Here is a 19,906-nt window from a genome sequence, read left to right as displayed (position 1 = left end):
TCATGAAGTCTGAAAAGAATAGGGGATCGGCTTTTGTTACCAGGAAGTGGGTCGCGTTATTTATATTTCAACACTTGTGAGACCGGCGTGAGCGCGCGCGCTGGTAATACGAAACTTATAATATCCTCCCGATCTTCATCATGCGAGGATGAGCGGGGCTGGGGCGCTTGACCCGAATTGATGTGTGTGCCACTAAGGTTGTATGGATACCAGGGGTAAATCAACGGAAAGACACTGACAAGTAAGTTGGTGCACATGACAAATATAGAGTCGGTCTGTCACTGTTCCGGGTCACCATTATCTGCCAGTTTTCTCGTCTGTCATTTTAGAAAGCATACACAGATGTTTAGTGGGATGCACACTATTTACGTGCCCTTCTGACAGACTGCGTAAGCCGGATAGACCGGTTTTTCCTGCTTAGTCATAATTAGATTTCTGTTTTGTTTTTGCTCAAAACAGAATATCTCGAATAAATATGTAATTTTCAAATTTTTAGCTTAAATGAAGAATACAAGTAATAAAAGGAGACGTGTAAATCCTATAGTTTATTGTATGTTTCACCTCGCGTCCCTGTGCTCGTGCTAGGACACGGCTGCACGCCAGGTGGCGGTGTAATGAAGATCCATAAGAAGATTCTAACCCATTACCTGTCCTGCACTTCACCTGTAGATAAGGAGGGATACCTCTACAAAAAGGTAAGGACCTGTATACCCAAATCTTGCGCACATATCTGGACAGATGTAAGAGCACTGTCATATTAGGTCGTCTGGAATACACGAGAAGTCAACGAAAGACGACGTGTACCTCGTTATCTTACCTGCCACGATACCGTGACATGGCAATACGGCTGTGATTGATTGCTGTTATTATGTTGCAAATAAATGTACACTGCACGTATGTACAATGATTAAAACAGATATGTTTGTATATTTTCTTCTCTGCTGTGTATAAAACGTATATAAAAAATTGTCTATAGGCTATTAAACGCACTTCGCACCTGTTATTAAACTATATTGAAGAGGCATAACAATATACATGAATCGCGGACTTCATTCGGGTCAAATAACCTAATACCATAACCTTCACGAAGAGATTAAAATGTTCACTTTCGTTTTTTCCATATCCTCCATTGACATTCGTTAAGAAAATGGCCTCTTGTCTCTTCAAGTGCATGCCAACAAAGTGTCACATTTTTGGCTGTAGGTTGCAGCCTGCAGGTTTGCCTTCGACAAGCTTTGTACTTGATCATTAAAGACAGGTGTGTTTGTTAGGGCTGGAACTGAACTCTGCAGGTTGGTAATCTCCAGGAACAGGACTGAACATACTCAGTAATACCTTCAAAGGGTTTACACTCCACAGCTGAATGGACAGCTCCGGTCCTGGAGTGCCACTATCTTTCAGAGTTTAGCTTTATCTCATGCACACCTTTTGGTAATTTGAGCAAATCTAAAGACATTGGTTGTGTTTTTCTGGTATTTTTAATGAGGAATGGAGCTAAACTCTGCAGGATATTGGCCCTCCAGGACAGGACCCTATCCTTGCTCCAGAGCTTCAAATGAATAAAGGGGGGTAGGCCACAAGAATAGTCTACATTGGAGCCATTTCTTCATCCTCTGCATCAAAGAAGCATTATGAAAAACAGGATGGAAAACTGTACATTACACTCACCGGCCACTTTATTAGGTTTACTAGTATACACCTTACTAATATCGGGTTGGGGTGACGCGGTGGCGCAGTGGGTAGCACGTTCACCTCACAGCAAGAAGGTTGTTGGTCCGAGCCTCGGCTGGGTCAATTAACAGTGGGTTTCTTCCGGGTGCTCTGGTTTCCCCCATGAGTCCAAAGACATGTGGTACAGGTGAATTGGGTAGGCTAAAATTGACTGTAGTGTATGAGTGTGTGTGAATGAGAGTGTATGGCTGTTTCTCAGTGATGGGTTGTGGCTGGAAGTGCATCTGCTGTGTAAAACATATGCTGGATAAGTTGGCGGTTCATTCTGCTGTGGCTACCCCAGATTAATAAAGGGACTAAGCTGAAAAGAAAATTAATGAGTATCAGGTTGAACCCACTTTTGCCTTCAGAACTGCTTTTATCCTACGTGCCATAGATTCAACAAGCTACTGGAAATAATCCTCAGAGATTTTGATCCATATTGACATGATAGCATCACACAGTTGCTGCAGATCGGCTGCACATCCATGATGTAAATCTCATGCTCCCCCACATCATAAAGGTGCTCTATTGGATTGAGATCTGGTGACTCTGGAGGTCATTTGAGTACAGTGAACTCATTGCCATGCTTAAGAAACCAGTCTGAGATGATTCACACTTTATGACATGGCATGTTATCCTGCTGGAAGTAGCCATCAGAAGATGGGTACACTGTGGTCATTAAGGGATAGACATGGTCAGCATTTTTCTATCAGTTGGAGTTTATTAGGTGTACCTAATAAAGTGGCCGGTGAGTGTATACCAGAAATTCTCAACCACATTCCCGGAGGACCACCAGCTCTGCACATTTTATGTGTCTCCTTAACCAAACACACTAGATTCAGGTCATCAGCTCATTAGCAGAGAGTGAAAAACCTGTAATAAATGTGCCAGACAAAGGAGACATCCAAAACATGCAGTGTTAGTGGTCCTCCAGGACCATACTCAACCCTTAAATGTGGCAGCCTGGATCATTTTTACTCCAAAGGCAGATTTTTTTTTCCCCCATTTTGAACAAACCATTAAAAAACTAGCATGAAAAGCTGACTCTAACATTGCACAGTTTAAAAACTGCATTGGTGATTGATGTGCTTTTTGGGAGAAAAAGTACCTGGGCTGTTGTCAGATGTCAGATTAGTAAAACTGCGTAATACTTGGTACATTCTATGGTTCATTCTTCATACCTCGCTTGATTGATTTAAGATGATTTGTTAATCTTGATAACTGATCTAAGGCTAATTTGGTTCTTAAAACAAGTTAAAATGTCAGGGTGAGCTGATCTGAGATCGCTGCGTGTGTTGTAAAGGATGGGTCTATTGATCCTCCAAATCATGATCAACAATGATTGGCTGACGGCAGAGCAGCGTAATGACATCATCTGATTAATGTTCAATTATCCATGTGAGCAAAATTACATAAAATTCGGTTCGTTAAATATGATACGCAATAACTTTACACCTTTGTTTTGAGCTGCAGGCTTACACTTTCATGTGTCAAGAATATTGAGCGATTTTATTTAGTTTTACATTTTTTTAGCAGATTTTTTTTATTACAGTAGCCTAGGCCTATTTAAGGTTCCTTATCTGCGAATTTAAATTAATTTTGCATCAAAAAAGCATTTTGATATCAGTAAAGGTGTCTGCAACTTCTGCAAACCATCAAATCACCATCATATTTGCTGTCAAAACATGTGCGTGACTGCATAATATAATATTCCTTTAAAAAACAAACAAAAACAGTTGAATATTGTGCTTGTCTATTATCAATAGGTTAGGCAAGATCTTCTCTTAAGGTTACTTGGAGGGAAAATGTGCTCAATGCATTATAAAGCTTGAAGCATTAGAATTCGTGCTCAGTATTAGCCGATCACCATGACAAGGAATCATTACTCTGTATCTACTGCAAAAAGCCTGATCGGAGCATGGCTTTGACCCAACTTGGCTGTCAGAGCAACAATACAATACAATACAAAAAGTCAGTAAATGCACCCTTAGGAAAAAGAAAGTATACTTAAGTAAAGGTCAAGTATAAAAGTATACTAATATGAATATCTATCTCCCAAAAGCCCAGAAACTGCAGTGACAAACGCTGCACATTTTGTAGATAAAAAAAAGATATAAACATAAATGTTAAATTTTAGCTTAACGCTTGTTCAGTTCAAATAATTGTTCAGTCATTTATTGCTGTCATTAAAAGAAACAAATTAACAGCATGATGACTCCTTGTGTTAGTCTGCTCCAAATTGCCTCAATGCACCAGCAAGTATGTTTCTAGAAAGTATAGTAAGAGCTTGATTAGCTAGCCTAGGTGTGTCTGCTTGGGGTTGGAACTAAACTTTGCAGGACTACGGCCCTTCAGGATCAAGTTTGGACACCCCTGGTTTAAATAATTATATCAAAAATAATTCTCTTCAAACATCATAATCAATATGACTGTGTATTACTTTCCCACAGAGGGAGAGGTACACCACGTACCTGCGCCGCTGGTTTGTGCTGAAGGGGAATCTGCTGTTTTATCAGGAGCGTCCGGGTGATCGTAACCTGCTGGGTGTGATTGTGCTGGAAGGATGCATGGTGCAGGCATGTGAGACGGACGGTCAGTTCTGTTTCTCTCTGGTGTTCACTGGACCAGGGCTACGGACCTATAGACTAGCTGCTGATGACCATCTCAGCCAGGAGAGCTGGATCGCTGCTCTATTCTGCGCCAGTCACATCTACCTCTCCATGATAGTCAGAGACCTGGAGAGACGATACGAAGGTATGTTTACATGCTCATGTGGGTTTTTTGTTGACGTGACGTTACATTTTCAGTCACACATGACAAAAATTAATTTAATCAGTATTGTCATCATTAAAATGCAGCAAATGGTTAAACATTTCTTTGTCCCCCATGGACATTTTGTTATAAAAACTGCTGTGTAATTACATTATTTGAGCCGAATCTCAAAACAGGCGTGAATGTCCTATGCATAGTTCAATTCTTATAAATGAAAACAACCAAATGGAAATTCTTTAATAAATACCTCAGGCTTTGTTTTAAAGAGGCTATTTTAGTAAACGCCAATCAATTTTTTCCTCTATATTTCTCTAAAAATACAAAGTTAATACATTCTGTCATTGTCCTCTTGTGTGCTTATTCCATGGAAAATATTTAAGGAAGTTTTGTCCTTTGGTGTGATGCGTATCTTGATAATGAGTATGTTTACATGGACACCAATAATCCGATTTTAATGTGATTAAGACAATACTCTGATAAAGAGTCTACCATGTAAACAGCAATTTTTTTATTTATTTGTTTATTATTATTATTATATATTTTTTTAGTTAGTTTAATCTGATTAGGTTAATAATCAAACTGAACAGAAATTGGATTAAGACATGTGGAGTATGCCAATTAAAGTCGCATTACTGAAGTGCAGTACAGACATGTTTTCACCGAAATTAAACTATTAACATTATGTAAAACTTTTCGCCGTGTTTTGCGACAGGATATTACATACACATACGGCTGTTTGTTTGACACTATTCTCTGCACCACAGACACACACACACCACGAAATGCTGAGGGGTTTTTTTTCTCCCATTCGGCATGCGGTATCAAACTACATTAAAACATCACTCTTTCACCAGTTCTTACTTAATACTTGCATCCAATACCTCAGTTTGTCACGGAGGCATGAATGAAATGTTCCTGAATGAAAGTGAAACTGCCGAACTGCAGTTAAAGTCCCAAAATTAAAAATTGAAACCGCTTGAAATTACGTGAAACTCATGAGGAATCGTGGATAGCATTGAGCAATGACGTTAATCGAATTATGTGCTGTAACGTGAAACGGCATCATGAAAGAAACATTCAAAAAGCAACTCGTGTAAACACATTAATCATGTTGCTGTCTTATTCAGATTAAGGCAAGTCATTAGATTACTGATGTCCATGTAAACCTAGTCAATGTCCATCAAGCAGACAGGTCATGAAAAAAAAGATTGTTCATAATTTCATATAAATTTCATTGCTGTGTCGCATTTTATAATGTATTTTAGATATTGTTCAAAAAATGTTTGAAACAGTTAAAGTTAGTGATGTCTTCTATTTGATCATACATAGACTTCAAACTACAAAAATACGCCATTTTATAAGAAAAAAAAAATCGATATCTTACAAAAACTTATTTTTACTGCCTATTTGTGAACTACCCAAACTATTGTGTTTGATGTGTGTTTATTTGCTTCAATACTGCTATCCATTGTAAGCATGTTTTTTTTCATGCTCCCAATAAAACAGAAGCCAAAAGAGACAAAGGCCTTTGTGTTTCCATCCAGACCTCTGAAGTGACTTCAGCACCCAACACGATAATGGCTTCTTGGTACACCGGACAACCGTATTTTATACAAGGGACTTCCATAGTGCCCAGAGATGGGCGGAGCTACAGTACCAGTTCAATAGCACCTACATATGTGCCGAACAGGCCCAGCAACTTCAGTCTTCATGCCCCTCCAGCTCAGTTCAAAGCTACTAACAAAAGATCTCCAAAACTCTGGCCAAAGAGAAATGCTCACGTCACCCCTTTAAATGGTCCGGCACCATCTCATAGTGAGTGGCCAATGATGGGCTTCGATCCTTTGGAGGAATTCAGCAAATTGCATGAACACTATGGAAATGAGGTTAGGCAGCTAAGAGCTGATTGGCTGAAGAAGAAGCGCAAGGAAACTGGATACATAGAGGAGGACCTCATTGATCTTGGCTAGAGTGATCTCTGAGTTGAGATTGTTGTCTAAATAGTCGTTCCTGTGAACAGATGAATGAATGTATTAAGAATGTGACCATATAATAGCATAATGTTCAGACATTAGCACTGGTTTCTAATTTTGGTGGCGTTTCTGATAAATGTTTTCTCATTTCCTCTCTGTGGGTAGGCTACTGCACATCTCGGCCTAGTTCCTTCCTGCCTGAATTGTCAAAAAAAAAAACACCCAACCACTGGTAGTTTTACACCCATATATGTGCAGACCTTTACTATGCAAAAGTCATTAATCATCATTACTCACCGCTTGCTGGTCAGGGTACATACTTGATTCAAGTTGTAATAATTATTACTGTTCTCTTTATGATTAATAATAATTATTCATTAATATAATTTATATTAATAATTATATTATTATTAACTATTATTAATTTATTGGTAAATCATCTCAGTATATACTGAACTAAAGCAATTGTGTAATTAAATAGGTTAAGATTTGTGCTTAAAAGGACAGTTCACCCAAAAGGTCAAACTCTGTGGTCATTTACTCACTCTTAACTTGAGCTTCGTTCTTGTATTTAACAGAAAACAAGCTATTTTGACGAATGTTGAAAACTAGTAGCCATTGATTCCAGCAGTATCATTTCTACTATGTATACTGTGGCTTCAGGTTTCAAACATTCATTAACCCTTGTGTATTGTTCAAATTGACTACCTTTTCATTATGTTAGTGGCTGTTTTTGCCCCATTGACTTTTATTATAACAACATTTTCAACAACATCAAAGCCTTGACACCATATAGTTATGCATCTTGATTGTTGATGGTTTTTCCTGTTGTGAAGAGGAAAAATGTTTATTTTATACCGTTGATCCACTATTTACTTTTTTGATAGGCTTGTGCAAAAACGTTTTGGCTTTTATGTGGAGTTTTATGGAGTATAACAGCAGTTTATAGTGTGTGTGAATAAATACACTTACTAGTTTTACTATGTTCTGAGAGCCGAGGTGTTTATTTATTTTCTTTAGAAATATCAAGGTAAGTGTACAAAGGTCTCTCTTGCGCGCACACACATACACACTCAAAATAATTTTTTGCACTGTAACTGATCATCAACAGTAAAAATTACGGTCCCACTTTATATTAAGTGGCCTTAACAAATATGTACTTACACAGGAATTAATAGTTTGTTACAAAGTACTTATTGTGTAAATACATGTATTTATTGTGTACTTATGCTTGATTAAATACCTATATGTAATTACATCTGTAATTAACTTAAGAACCCTTAAACCTACCCATACCACCAAACCTGTCCATAACCCAACCCCTATTCCAACTCAAGAGCACCACAAGTGTTCTCAAATGCATTATGAACACAGTAAGTACATTGTATTTATTTTTTGATGCAAGTACATAGTAGTTAAGGACACTTAATATAAAGTGGGACCAAAATTACAAATGTTATCTCTTTCCAAAAGGGAAAACCACCAACAATCAAGAATGCATGATTTGGTGTCATGGCTTTGCAATCAAAAAATGTTGTCATAATGGAAGTCAGTGGGGCAAAAACAGCTACTAACAAAAAAAAAGGGTAGTACATTTGAACAATACTCGAAGGTTAACAAATGTTTGAAACCTGTGTAATAATCCAAAGCATTTCCCATAATATGCATAGAAATAAGATTTGTCACCAAAAATCATTCCATTTGCTCAAACACAGAGATTTGTTGCCAAATAAACCTCAAAATCACCCCAGAGTGCTGAAAACATTCCCAACACACACAAGGGTAAAATATCACTTTAAGATACTTTTGGGCAGGGCTTCAGTAAAATGTTTGGGTATGTTATGTGTCACACTAATGTGATTTTGTAAAGAGCAAGTGAGTAATTCAGATCTGCCTTACGAAACTTTCTTAGCACAGTTCAGGCGGTTTCACAAACAAACTGAAACGCACACCCTGTCTGCTCTTCCTCTTTCACAGCACCTCAGTTCTTTGGGTGTTTAGACGTGCCTTTTTCTTGTAGTTTCTAAATCACTTTACAGTTTTGGAATTCTAAACACAGTTAAAAGCAATAGTATTTATTGGTGTGACAGTCTTATCAGTAAACTGAACTATTGTTTGTAGATGCAGCTCCTTATGGGCTCACTAGAGGGCACCGCACCTGACCAACAGTGCTACTATATGCAGCCATGATTCAGGCACCCAGGGCACTAGTGACTTCACAACTGATATTGTATCCAGGGTTTGTATGGGTGCTGGAAATCCTTGAAAATGCTTGAATTTTATTGTGGTGTTTTAAAGCTTGAAAAGTGCTTCGTTTTTTGCATAAATTGCTTGAAAATGTAATAATGTTGCTTTTATAATCACTTGTTAAATAGGACATAATTTACTATTCAAATTACAAATATTTTGCGTTTGCATAAAATGAAAAGTCTTCGCATGTGCTGATGGTGGTGATGTTGATCTGTGCCCTTTGATTAAGCAGTGATTGAAGACTGCATGGAGATTACAATTTCACAAGTGAACAACGCATAACTTTAAAAGGATGACATTTAGGATGAGAGTAAATGACAGTAATTCAGTGTTGCGCTTCGGGCAATCATGCCAACAAAATGCACAAAAAGTGCTTAAATTTGACTTTGGAAAAGGTTTAAGAATCTGTTTATCATATAAAGCCCTGAACAATCAGATCATTTATTGAATGTTTTCTCAGTTTCTGTATCTAGCATGCTCAACGTGTTATCTTACAGCATACACTGTAAAACCCAACAGTTAACTTTATCAAATGAAATGAGTGTTAACTCAAAACTTACTGAAAGTTAATTCTACTCATTTGAAAAGAGTTTTGAACTCAGTGTTTAAGGTAATTAGTTAATTAAATACCTCATTACGTCAACTTAAATGAAGAAAGTTCACAGTACTCCTGTAGATTAGTTTTTTTAACTCAAATTGGTTTGTAGCAATCAGTTTCCTCAAACGGTTTGAGTTGCCTTAACTTATTGGGTTTTACAGTACTCAGTTGATTTGAGTTCTCTTCATTTATTGGGTTTTACTGTACTCTAATTACTTCGTTTACTCAAATGAATTAGGTTCGCAGTACTCATTTGGAGTACTCTGTTTCATAATGAATTTAATTTGATGCATTTTATTGATAATCATTTGGTATTTCGATATTGCAATGCAACAAGGACATTTTAATCAGTGTTGGTACATTTTTGTGTGTGCTTTACTCAACTTGTAGCAATCAAATTATAATACAAGTACAATAAATTGTTCTGTACATATATTTATGTTTGTATGTGATCTAATGAAGTTCAAACAGCATTAGAATTGGTAAGAAAAATGCTTTAGATGACTTTAAATATGGCTTGTTTGTTGGTGCCAGATGGGCTGGGCTGAGTATTTCAGAAACTGCTGATCTACTGGGAATTCCACACACAGACACCTGTAGGTTTTACAGAGACAAACAGAACGTATCCGAGGCAGATTCGTGGTCAGAATTGCCTTGCTGATTCCAAAGCTCAGAGCTGATAGAATGGAAATAATAGCACTTATTGCTACTGAGGTCTACAGAATCTCTAAATGCAAACATTGAAGCAACAGCAGAACAACACACTGGTGGAGTCTCATGACAGCTGAGACCAAGAAAATGAGATCAAAAAGGTTGTGTATTCTAAACTATCTTGTTTTGTGCTGCAACACTCGGATGGTATTGGGGACAGACTATAACTCATAAACCACAGCTCTGCAGATTTAGTTGTATCATTAGAGCTTGACAACAGTCTATGACCTTTAATGTTAGATGCAACAAAGTTCCTCATTTTAACCATTACCTCTCTACACTACTGGATGCGAGGTGTCAAACCCCTAGTGATGGTGGTGTGGCCTTTTTCACCTCATCCGAATTCCAGTCATCTCTACCGTGATAAACAGCATTGACAAAATATGTAAGACTAGATCACATTTCATAGAGCTTTCTACATGTACAGACATTTACTCTTTGAGAGTCTAGAAGCAAAGGTGATTGACACAGTGGCCTACAAGTTTGCCAATAAAGATATCATACACGATTTGAGCAATCATGAGCTAAGCATGAAATATTTTTCAGATAGCACTTGAAATACCTCGAATGAAGGCCCAAACGTCTATTTACCCCCTCCCTTTCTCTTTCTCTCATGGACTCTTTGACTGCTGTTCCACCATATATAGTTAGAAGCAGTGTGTTAATATAGCATAGGCTATACCATCTCCTCTAAATTAAGAAAATGCGCAGTCACTAAGCTGCTTCTTTTTCTTTGAGAATTATCAACCTTCTTGAAAACAATGTATTCCTCCAACAAATTTGTACCCAAGTGTAAGTTAATCCTGATCTCAAAACAAGCAGTGTAGTATTTTAATTTACACTGTAAAAATTCCAATAATTTGAGCTAATAAAAGCCTGCTTAAGATCAGCTAATATTCGTGGTTGGACTTGGTTAGGAAGAGATAAAAAATGCTGTGAAGTATTCTCTACTTATCTTAATTCTCTAAAAATAATGCAAAAGTATTCTTTAAAATGTTAAATGAAGGGATATTTTCAAAGCCAATCGACTTTTAGAATAGATAATGTTTAATTGACTAACAGCAATTCAGCTACAATTCAAGTAATGTTCTGAAGATAGATATGAGTTAACAAATCTCTGGACAACTACATACTAATTGATGATTAGTTTAAACCTATTATTTTACATTACAGGGAGTATACTACAATATAAATACGATAAAACTTGTGAGCATGTATTAAAGCAATTAATAATTCCTCAATCAAATATCACCCCATATGTCCCATGCTCAGCATATATGAGTACACCCCTCTAGCCTGATCTCAAGAGAAAACGCGAGTATTTTATGTTTTGCCAGTTTAGTTCAGTCATTGGGGGATGAGCAAATCATACTAAAATGTACGAATTAGTTCGTACGAATTAGCCACTAAATGAAAAAGTTACAAATTTGTGTTGACCCCTCACAAATCTGTCTTCATTCATTTTCTTTTAGGCTTAGTCCCTTTATTAATCAGGATTCGCCACAGAGGAATGAGCCACCAACTCATCCAGTGTATTTTTTATGCAGCGGATGCCCATCCAGTTGCAGCCCTACACTGGGAAACACCCAAATCTGTCTTTTAAATTAATATTTTTAATAGGAAGCTATACAATGTTATATTTGTGCATATACATTAGATTAGTCAGTACACTCTCAGAAATAAAGGTGCGCAAGCTGTCACTGCGGTGGTACCTTTTCAAAAGGTACATATTTGTACTTAAAGGGTCCATATTGATACCTCAAAAGTATATATTAGTGCCTAAAAATTTTAAGAGAAACACTTTTGTACTTTTTAGGTACTAATATATACCCTTGAGGTTTTATTATGGACCTTTAAGGTACAAATTTTTATCATTTGGAAAGGTACCACCCCAGTGACAGTTTACACCCTTTATTTCTGAGAGTGAAGCTAAATCTGGAGCTTATTTAACAAAATAACTTATGATAACGGTCCAAAAACTACTACACCCATATTTATATGTTATTGAAAAATATTAAATACAAATTTTAAAACAGGGAAAAATCAAGAGAAGCAAAACAATGGAAAAAAAATTGTTCAAAATTTGTAGGTTGTAATTTTTTTGTTGCAATATTTAGCTTTATTTAAATTGTTTTATCTTTCAATTTTGTGACTAAAATATTATTTTAATAAATATAGCTGTTTAATAAATCTGTTTTGTTTAAATGCACCAAAATACATTGCCTATATTCACTGAGAGATGGAGAAAAATATTCATTTTCAAAATGGGCTGTACTCAATTACTCTGAGCACTGTAATTATCTGTTTTTCTAGGTACTGTAAAATAATGCTAATCTTAAACAATTTTGGAACAAGAAGGAGCAAAACAAGCCGACAGACTCACAGGATATCAAATTAGTCTAAAGAAAGAAGGGAATGCACAACAAACTCAAGGGGGACAAAACAGTGACTGATGAATTAGACAAGAAAAAGAGAGCAAGGAGCGCTCAAGATTGTTTAGCTATTTTGGTCACCCACAGCTGTTCCTTATGCCTGCCTTCCCAAAAAAAACTGTCTTAAGCCTCAAATTTCTCTTCATGAGGGTCCAACATCAACCACTCAGAGGGCTGTAGTGTGCTGACCATCTAAAAACTGGGAAAAAGGGGTAATTACGTGCTTGTCCACAGGGCAGCTTCCCACAAATGGCACCTCACAGTCACTGAAGTGACCGGGTGAGGTCATAGGTCGATCGGCAGAGAGAGAGAGAGAGAGAGAGTGCTGAATATGGGCATGGCCATGTGGACGGGTGTGGTGGGGGCACTTGAACCGAAATCTTACAGCATCACTATACTAGGAAAAGCATTAAAACCTATTTTTGATTAGGGCTGATTTGAAATAAGGGTTAAGACACCAGAACGTCCTCTTATATATCAGCCGGGGGCGTGAACAAATATGAACAACATAATCATTGGCTCAAAAAATCTCTGGATTGAAATCCGTCAGGATCTATCACTGCAACCCTCCCCATCCAACAAGTAATCCTGCAAGATAAGCCAGTATTGATCTGCTGCTAATCTAACTTTAGGGGAGGGAGTTGCGTCCCCTTTAGACTCTGTGGCTACAGCTCATTCATTTCAAATTGAGTTATGTGATTGTATGAAGCTCAAACAGTCCCTTACGTCCCCATGTCCTTATTAGTCAACGCGAGACATGCAGGCCGCTGCCATCAGTATCAGATTCATCCCATTCCAAGACTCCAATAGCTATTTCTGAGCACTGTAAGATGATAGTACATCCCAGCCGGTGTCCCTCCATCACTTTCCCCCTACCTCATAGTTTTTCCTCTTTCTCTCTCGGTCTGCTATTTCCCAAACCTCACTTAAGGTTGGGTCTATAATTAGCAAGGGGCCTTCGTCAGTATATAAGCCCCTCAAGTACAGGACACTACGCGGCTTCAGACTTCTCTTCTTGATCTTCTTAGACTTCACACATACCGTCTCGACATGGTGAGTAACCTGTACCTTACCTGTTACCTGGCCACACCATGTAGGTGGACACATAGGGACCAAGGACATAATGCCTCGCTCTCAGGAGGGTCACATGGAACAGAGATCGCACATTGAGTCAGCATCAGATTTTTGGACCTATAATACCTTTAACAGGATAATATAAAATGGACATTTTAATCTGAACCTGTTTTTGGAAGCAAGTCAGAACTTAGTTAGTTCTGACTTGTTTGAAGATGCAACATTGAGTGATTTTGCCTTTATTTCCCATTAAAAAAACATATTTGTTAACATTTAGCATTAATTAAAAATTGAGATTGTAGTATTAGTAGTAGATTATCAGTTTTGATTCATAACAAATTCAAAATTCACTAGAAAACATTAATTAATGAACCAATATGAACTCAATCATATCAAGGTAAATAAAAATACAATAAAAAAGATACATATTTAATAATTAATTAGACAACGTTTTAGAGAAATCCTTATTTGCATGTATATCATCCATTAATGTCTGCTTCGTTAGTATGTGTTTTATGAGTAGATTTATTTCCAAATGTTTTATGAATTAACTTATTTTATGAAGATATAAGCCTTTTACATGAACAAGATTTTCTTATTTTATTGAAAACAGGACAAAATGTCAATTATATGCGTATGTATGTGCTAAATTATGAAAAAAAAAATGCATTTTCTTCATCTAGGCACCCAAGAAGGCCAAGAGGAGGGCAGCAGGAGGAGAGGGTTCCTCCAACGTCTTCTCCATGTTTGAGCAGAGCCAGATTCAGGAGTACAAAGAGGTAAATATTTCCAGATCTTATAATAAATAGCATATCCTGGCACCCAATGATTTATATTTGTATATGTTGTATTGTATGATTTAGAAGTACATATTCTTCAATTCACTGTAAATTAACTAATCTGAATACATTTGATTTGGGTAAATATTAGCAGGCACAAGTTTAAAGCAATAATTTATCATTGGAACGAGCAAGTTAATGCTAATATGGCATAATTCTGTTATTATGAGGAATAGGGTCTGATTTATCCCCCAAAAAGAAGAACTTTGAAGGGTATCTATATTAAGGCTCGTTGTATGGTCAGAACGGCAGCTGCGGTTGGTCAACAGAATAACTTAGTCTATTCTTTTTATCTCATCTGCTAAAGTCAAAACCCACCTGTCAGACACTCCTGTTCTGATCCCGACGGGAGAGCAGCTGAAGATCACAGCACATGCCTGAATAACAGAGAAAATTAAATGTATGATGCTCATACTCAAGATAAAACAGAACATTAATGAATAGGTCTCTAACTTGGAAGTGTGATTAAAATATTAAAGATATTAAAATGACAAAAAAAAGTTCATGATGTTTATATTGTAGGACCCTAAGAAGATAGTGGTCCCAAAAAAGTGATATAACCAAAGTTTAAAAAAAAAAAAGGATTATCAGTAGTCACCACAAGTTATGATCCTCAAATATCACAATTAATCTGAATTAGCATCATTATCTTAAACACAAAGCAAAAGAGCATGTGCACACATTCTGAAAGGGTGAGGCGACTGAATTTAGCATCAGGCTAGGGCGCTACTGAGCCAAGTAAGGATGTGAATGGTTTGGTAATACAGTCTTCTCAAGTGCCTCTTCTGGAATGTCTGACAGTACAGTTGGGTTTGACTTAACACGTCTCCCAGATGGAAAGAAGGATCAGCGAGGGTCTCTGTGGGGGTCAGATAGGAGCCAGCAGCTGCCGTTATTTAAATTAAGCAACTCTCTTTGAGTTTCATGTGATTGAAAAGGGCACTTTGCTTCATTGCTGTCAGGATAGAGATAAACGTTGGAATTTTATATGATGAATCACCTTAATGATGTGTTTCCAGGAATCTCATTTGTCTTTTTTTCTGTCTTGCACACAATAGGCTTTCACAATCATTGACCAGAACAGAGACGGTATCATCAGCAAAGACGACCTTAGGGACGTGTTGGCCTCAATGGGTGCGTCTTTTCTCAATTGTGTCCTTCACAAACATATCCATGATCCCGTGTTGACCGTCCTCATCTCTCTACAGGCCAGCTGAATGTGAAGAATGAGGAGCTGGAGGCCATGATCAAGGAAGCCAGCGGCCCAATCAACTTCACCGTTTTCCTCACCATGTTCGGAGAGAAGTTGAAGGGTGTGCAAACGTCACTTTTTCTATCTTTTATTCCTTTTGGTTTTCAGTAAGTGTAACCTGCGCTTTGTTTCTCTGAAAGGTGCTGACCCCGAAGACGTCATCGTGTCTGCCTTCAAGGTGCTGGACCCTGAGGGCACTGGATCCATCAAGAAGGAATTGTAAGTCTATATATTCAATGACTCTTCATTTCTATGCACACACGACACAATCAAGGTTTCCATGTCTGAGCGCTGCTCTTTCCCTCTCTTTCAGCCTTGAGGAGCTTTTGACCACTCAGTGCGACAGGTTCACCGCAGAGGAGGTAAGATCAGAGTAATGTCCTCATGATGAGTGCATGTATTTATCCTATGGTGAACAATCCACCCATGCAGATTTCATTTCAGTATTTCTAACCTCCTAATTTTTAAACAAAATGTCAACTCCACTTTGGTGATGTACACTAGATGAGGGGCAGATTTAGTGATTTTAATAGTTCTAAAATGCACGCTTTCTACTTTTGTTTGATTTTAATTACAGTTCAGTCGATATGAAGTAAACTAGAATCCACTAGAGCAGCAAAATGAATCAATGTAATTATGAATCAACTCAATGTAATTAATGCTATTTATTATAAATGTTATTTTCCCTAAAAAACAAAGCATAATCTCACAGCGATTATTTATCTGCTGAAACAAAACAAAACAATATGATTAAAGCTATCACAGACATCTTAAAGATAAAAATATTTTAAAATAATTTCAAAGCATTGCCACTTATTAAAACCAGCACCTTTAATGGTGTTTTGGGACATTTTGGGGTCCATCAGTCCTAAAATGCAGCCTTTCTACTTTTCATTTTTATTTATTTAGATTTTTTTTATATCACATAAAACATCTTTTCTATGCTCTATCATGATGCAATGACTACTTAAATTATTAATTTTCTTAAAATTAATTTACAACAAAAATAATATATATTCACTATCGACCAAATGTTTAAAAATAAGCTTATCCTCCTCATCAAGACTAATTTTAATTGAAACTACATACAATAAGTAATAAATAAATATTTAACAATTAATTTTTTTTTTACATTTAATAAATGCCACCTTGATGAACAGAATAATTTTCTTTAAAAAAAAAAAACATAAAAAAAAACCCCCGACCTTAATCTTTTGACTGGTAGTGTTTACATTCTGATAAAGTTGACCGCTGGATTGCTCTATGATTAGGGGTGGTGATGATTAGGAACAAATTTGTGCAGATGTAACGTTAATAATAATATTAATATTTTATTTTATGATATCATTATTACATAACAGTTCCCAGTATTGGGTTGCGGCTGGAAGGGCATTCGCTGTGTAAAACATATGCTGGATAAGTGGTTCATTCAGCTGTAATGACCCCTGATGAATAAAAGGAGCCAAAAATAAAATAAATTAATGAATATTACATAAAATAAAATAACATAATAATATTATATTTTAATTTATAATTTTATTAGTTTGACTATCACCATACAAAATATGATAGAAAACAATGTTATGTATAGTTTATAGGAATAATTTATACTTCTAGACATTTACTGGGAGCCTGAGATTTCTTGGCGCCCTATAGCAGCCGCTTACCTATTGGTTAAATCCACCCCTGCACCAGACATCTCTAAATATTTGGTTCACAATAGCCTGTCCCTTTCTTCCAATCAGCTGCAAGCTTGCATTCACATCTACATCTATCCAGCCAGCAATGTACTGAACCAACGCCTTCAACATGTTTGATTGATAATCCATTTTACTTTTTTTTTTTTTTTAATTTCTGTTGAATGTACAGTTGTCAGAATTCTGAATTATTAGCCTCCCTGGAATTATTAGAACCCCTGGTAATTTATTTCCCCAATTTCTGTTTAATGGAGAGCAGATTTTTTTCAGCACATTTCTAAACATAATAGTTTCAATAACTCATTTCTAATAACCGATTTCTTTTATTTTTGCCATGATGACAGTAAATAATATTTGACTAGATATATTTCAAGACACTTCCATACAGCTTAAAGTGACATTGAAAGGCTTAACTAGGTTAATAAGGTGAACTAGGCAGGTTAGGGGAATTAGGCAAGTTATTGTATAACAATGGTTTGTTCTGTAACTATTTGACCTTTGATGTTTATTAAAAAATAAAAACTGCTTTTATTCAAGTCGAAATAAAACAAATAAGACTTTCTCCAGAAGAAAAAATATTGTGAAATTTTACTTGCTCTGTTAAACGTTATTTGGGAAATATATAAAAAAAAAAAAAAAATCCAAAGGCGGCATATATCTCTGACCTCAACCGTATCTTCATCTGACTTCATTCTTCCACCTTTAGATGAAGAATCTGTGGGCCGCCTTCCCCCCAGATGTGGCTGGCAATGTTGACTACAAGAACATCTGCTACGTCATCACACACGGAGAGGAGAAGGAGGAGTAAACAACCTTGGAATCAAGAAAACGAAGAGAAGAACATGCATCCCTCACAGCTTAATCCTCCCAGTCTGTTGTCTGGCCTTCTCTAACTTTTGTTTTTCTTCCTCCCTTTCTTGCTTTCTACCATCGTTGTTACTCCAAGCACTTACACTCTCCATCTTACCAAAGACTTGTCTCGCTGGGACTGAATTGGGAGGGTGGAGAGGAACACGACCACAGTGTCTGTCGAGTGGGGACATGGGATTGTTTTCAATAAAATGAACATCATTTCTGTATCTCTCACATTCTCTCTTTCTCTCTGTTTCTCACTCATTACCCGCGACCACCTCTCTTTCATTTCAGTCAAGCTTGCATGTAAGTCGCTGCTTCTTCTGCTGCAGTCTTAGGAGTTGAAACGAAGGCATCTATAGTTTGGGGCTGAAACATCTCTCTAGATCAATGTGGAAGAGTGCTCACTCTGAGGGGGAAAGAAGCACGATGGAGTGATCTCACTCTATAATAGAGGAACCAGTCATCATTCTCATTTCCTCCTCTGGTGGTTGACTAAAAAGAGAAAGAGAAAATGAGGGTTTTGTGCTGAGTGAGTTTAGCCTCCTAAAAGCGATGCCGAGCTCATCACAGAGGGAGTGAGAGGGACAGACCATCCTAGGAAGAGAGGAGAGCAGGGACTGAAAGAAAACATAACCTCTTCACTCCCCCTCTCCCCTCCTCTTCTCTATTTCTCTGTCCATCTTTTCTTTTTTCTTTTTTCTTTTTTTGCTTTCTGCATCTGGGCCTGCTTTGCTCTGCCAAACCTCTTCTGTAACCAATAAAAAGACACAAACTGTGAATAAAACATCTTTTTGTACTGCAGTGTCTGCTGGCTGTGTGTGATAGGCGAGATGAAACTCTCTTGTCTCAGGTGTAATCACAGAGCTTATAGGTGGTAATGTAAGGCGGGGAAGGGTTGCATAAGACTGCGGATCTACTATGCAGTAAATCACAAATATGACTGTGCATGTGAACAGCGCTTTCTGCTGGGCACTATTAGTACTACAGTACTACAAATAATTGCACAGCTGCTAACATCCACCTACCTCAATCTATAGGTTTTAAGTGTTTTAATGTAGCAAGCCCACTTTCTAATTACGTAAACTATTCACAATCATTCAACAATAAAAAGAATCTCTGTGAAAACACTTAAAACTAAAAGTTTCTATAAATTTACAAATGTATAATAAACAGCTTGCTCAACAAATATAGTTTAATTATACACGAAATATGAGTCTTGACTACAAGAGAATTGTAAAACAGGATTAATCCCTAAGGTAAAATTTCCACCTCAAAACTTCGCGCCATTTCTACTGGTCGCGTACCTAGTCAAGCAAACGTATTTTTGGCACATTGCCATATAAAGTTAATATTCAATAAGAACTGTAATAATAGCCCATCAAAATGGGTTTTATTCTTCTCCCTACCCAAGAAAAAATGTTTGAACGTTAATTGTGAAATACCCCAGATAGCATACCGGCACTGAATTAATGTCGGTGACATTGATTCAACGTCAAAAGAACATTGATTTTAGGTTGAAATTATGTCATTTTGCAATCTGGGACATACCAGTCATAACCCTGGCATAAAACTACACATTTGTATTAAAGTATAACGTTAAATGCAGGGGCTGATTTAATGATTTGGGGGCCCTAAGCAATTCAGCCAATGGGGCCCAAACGTCATAATATCCACCATTTTTACTTTAATTTCTTTTGATGTTTGTTTTTCTTAAATCACTCAATCTATTTTCCACATTTT

The 19,906-nt window shown here is 37.0% G+C and overlaps 2 protein-coding genes across 3 annotated transcripts; both read left to right on the top strand.

Moving 5' to 3' along the window:
- The first annotated feature begins 41 nt into the window (after positions 1-41).
- On the top strand, positions 42-9,741 carry pheta2 (PH domain containing endocytic trafficking adaptor 2). 2 transcript variants are annotated; one of them, NM_001045399.2, is given in 4 exon segments: positions 42-241; positions 586-695; positions 4,164-4,467; positions 5,992-9,741. In NM_001045399.2, coding segments are annotated over 3 exon segments (849 nt in total). In that variant the 5' UTR covers positions 42-241; positions 586-614; the 3' UTR covers positions 6,456-9,741.
- A 3,703-nt stretch (positions 9,742-13,444) lies between these two features.
- On the top strand, positions 13,445-18,962 carry mylpfa (myosin light chain, phosphorylatable, fast skeletal muscle a). Its single transcript, NM_131188.2, is given in 7 exon segments — positions 13,445-13,502; positions 14,207-14,302; positions 15,421-15,496; positions 15,571-15,675; positions 15,755-15,833; positions 15,928-15,976; positions 18,018-18,962. Coding segments are annotated over 7 exon segments (510 nt in total). The 5' UTR covers positions 13,445-13,499; the 3' UTR covers positions 18,120-18,962.
- Positions 18,963-19,906: the final 944 nt, after the last annotated feature.

The sequence above is a fragment of the Danio rerio genome, chromosome 3, assembly GCF_052040795.2.
Source record: "Danio rerio strain M-AB ecotype USA chromosome 3, GRCz13ab, whole genome shotgun sequence".
Classification (NCBI taxonomy): domain Eukaryota; kingdom Metazoa; phylum Chordata; class Actinopteri; order Cypriniformes; family Danionidae; genus Danio; species Danio rerio.
The sequence above is the reverse complement of the archived record's forward strand: the minus strand, read 5'-3'. Positions and strand labels throughout refer to the sequence as shown.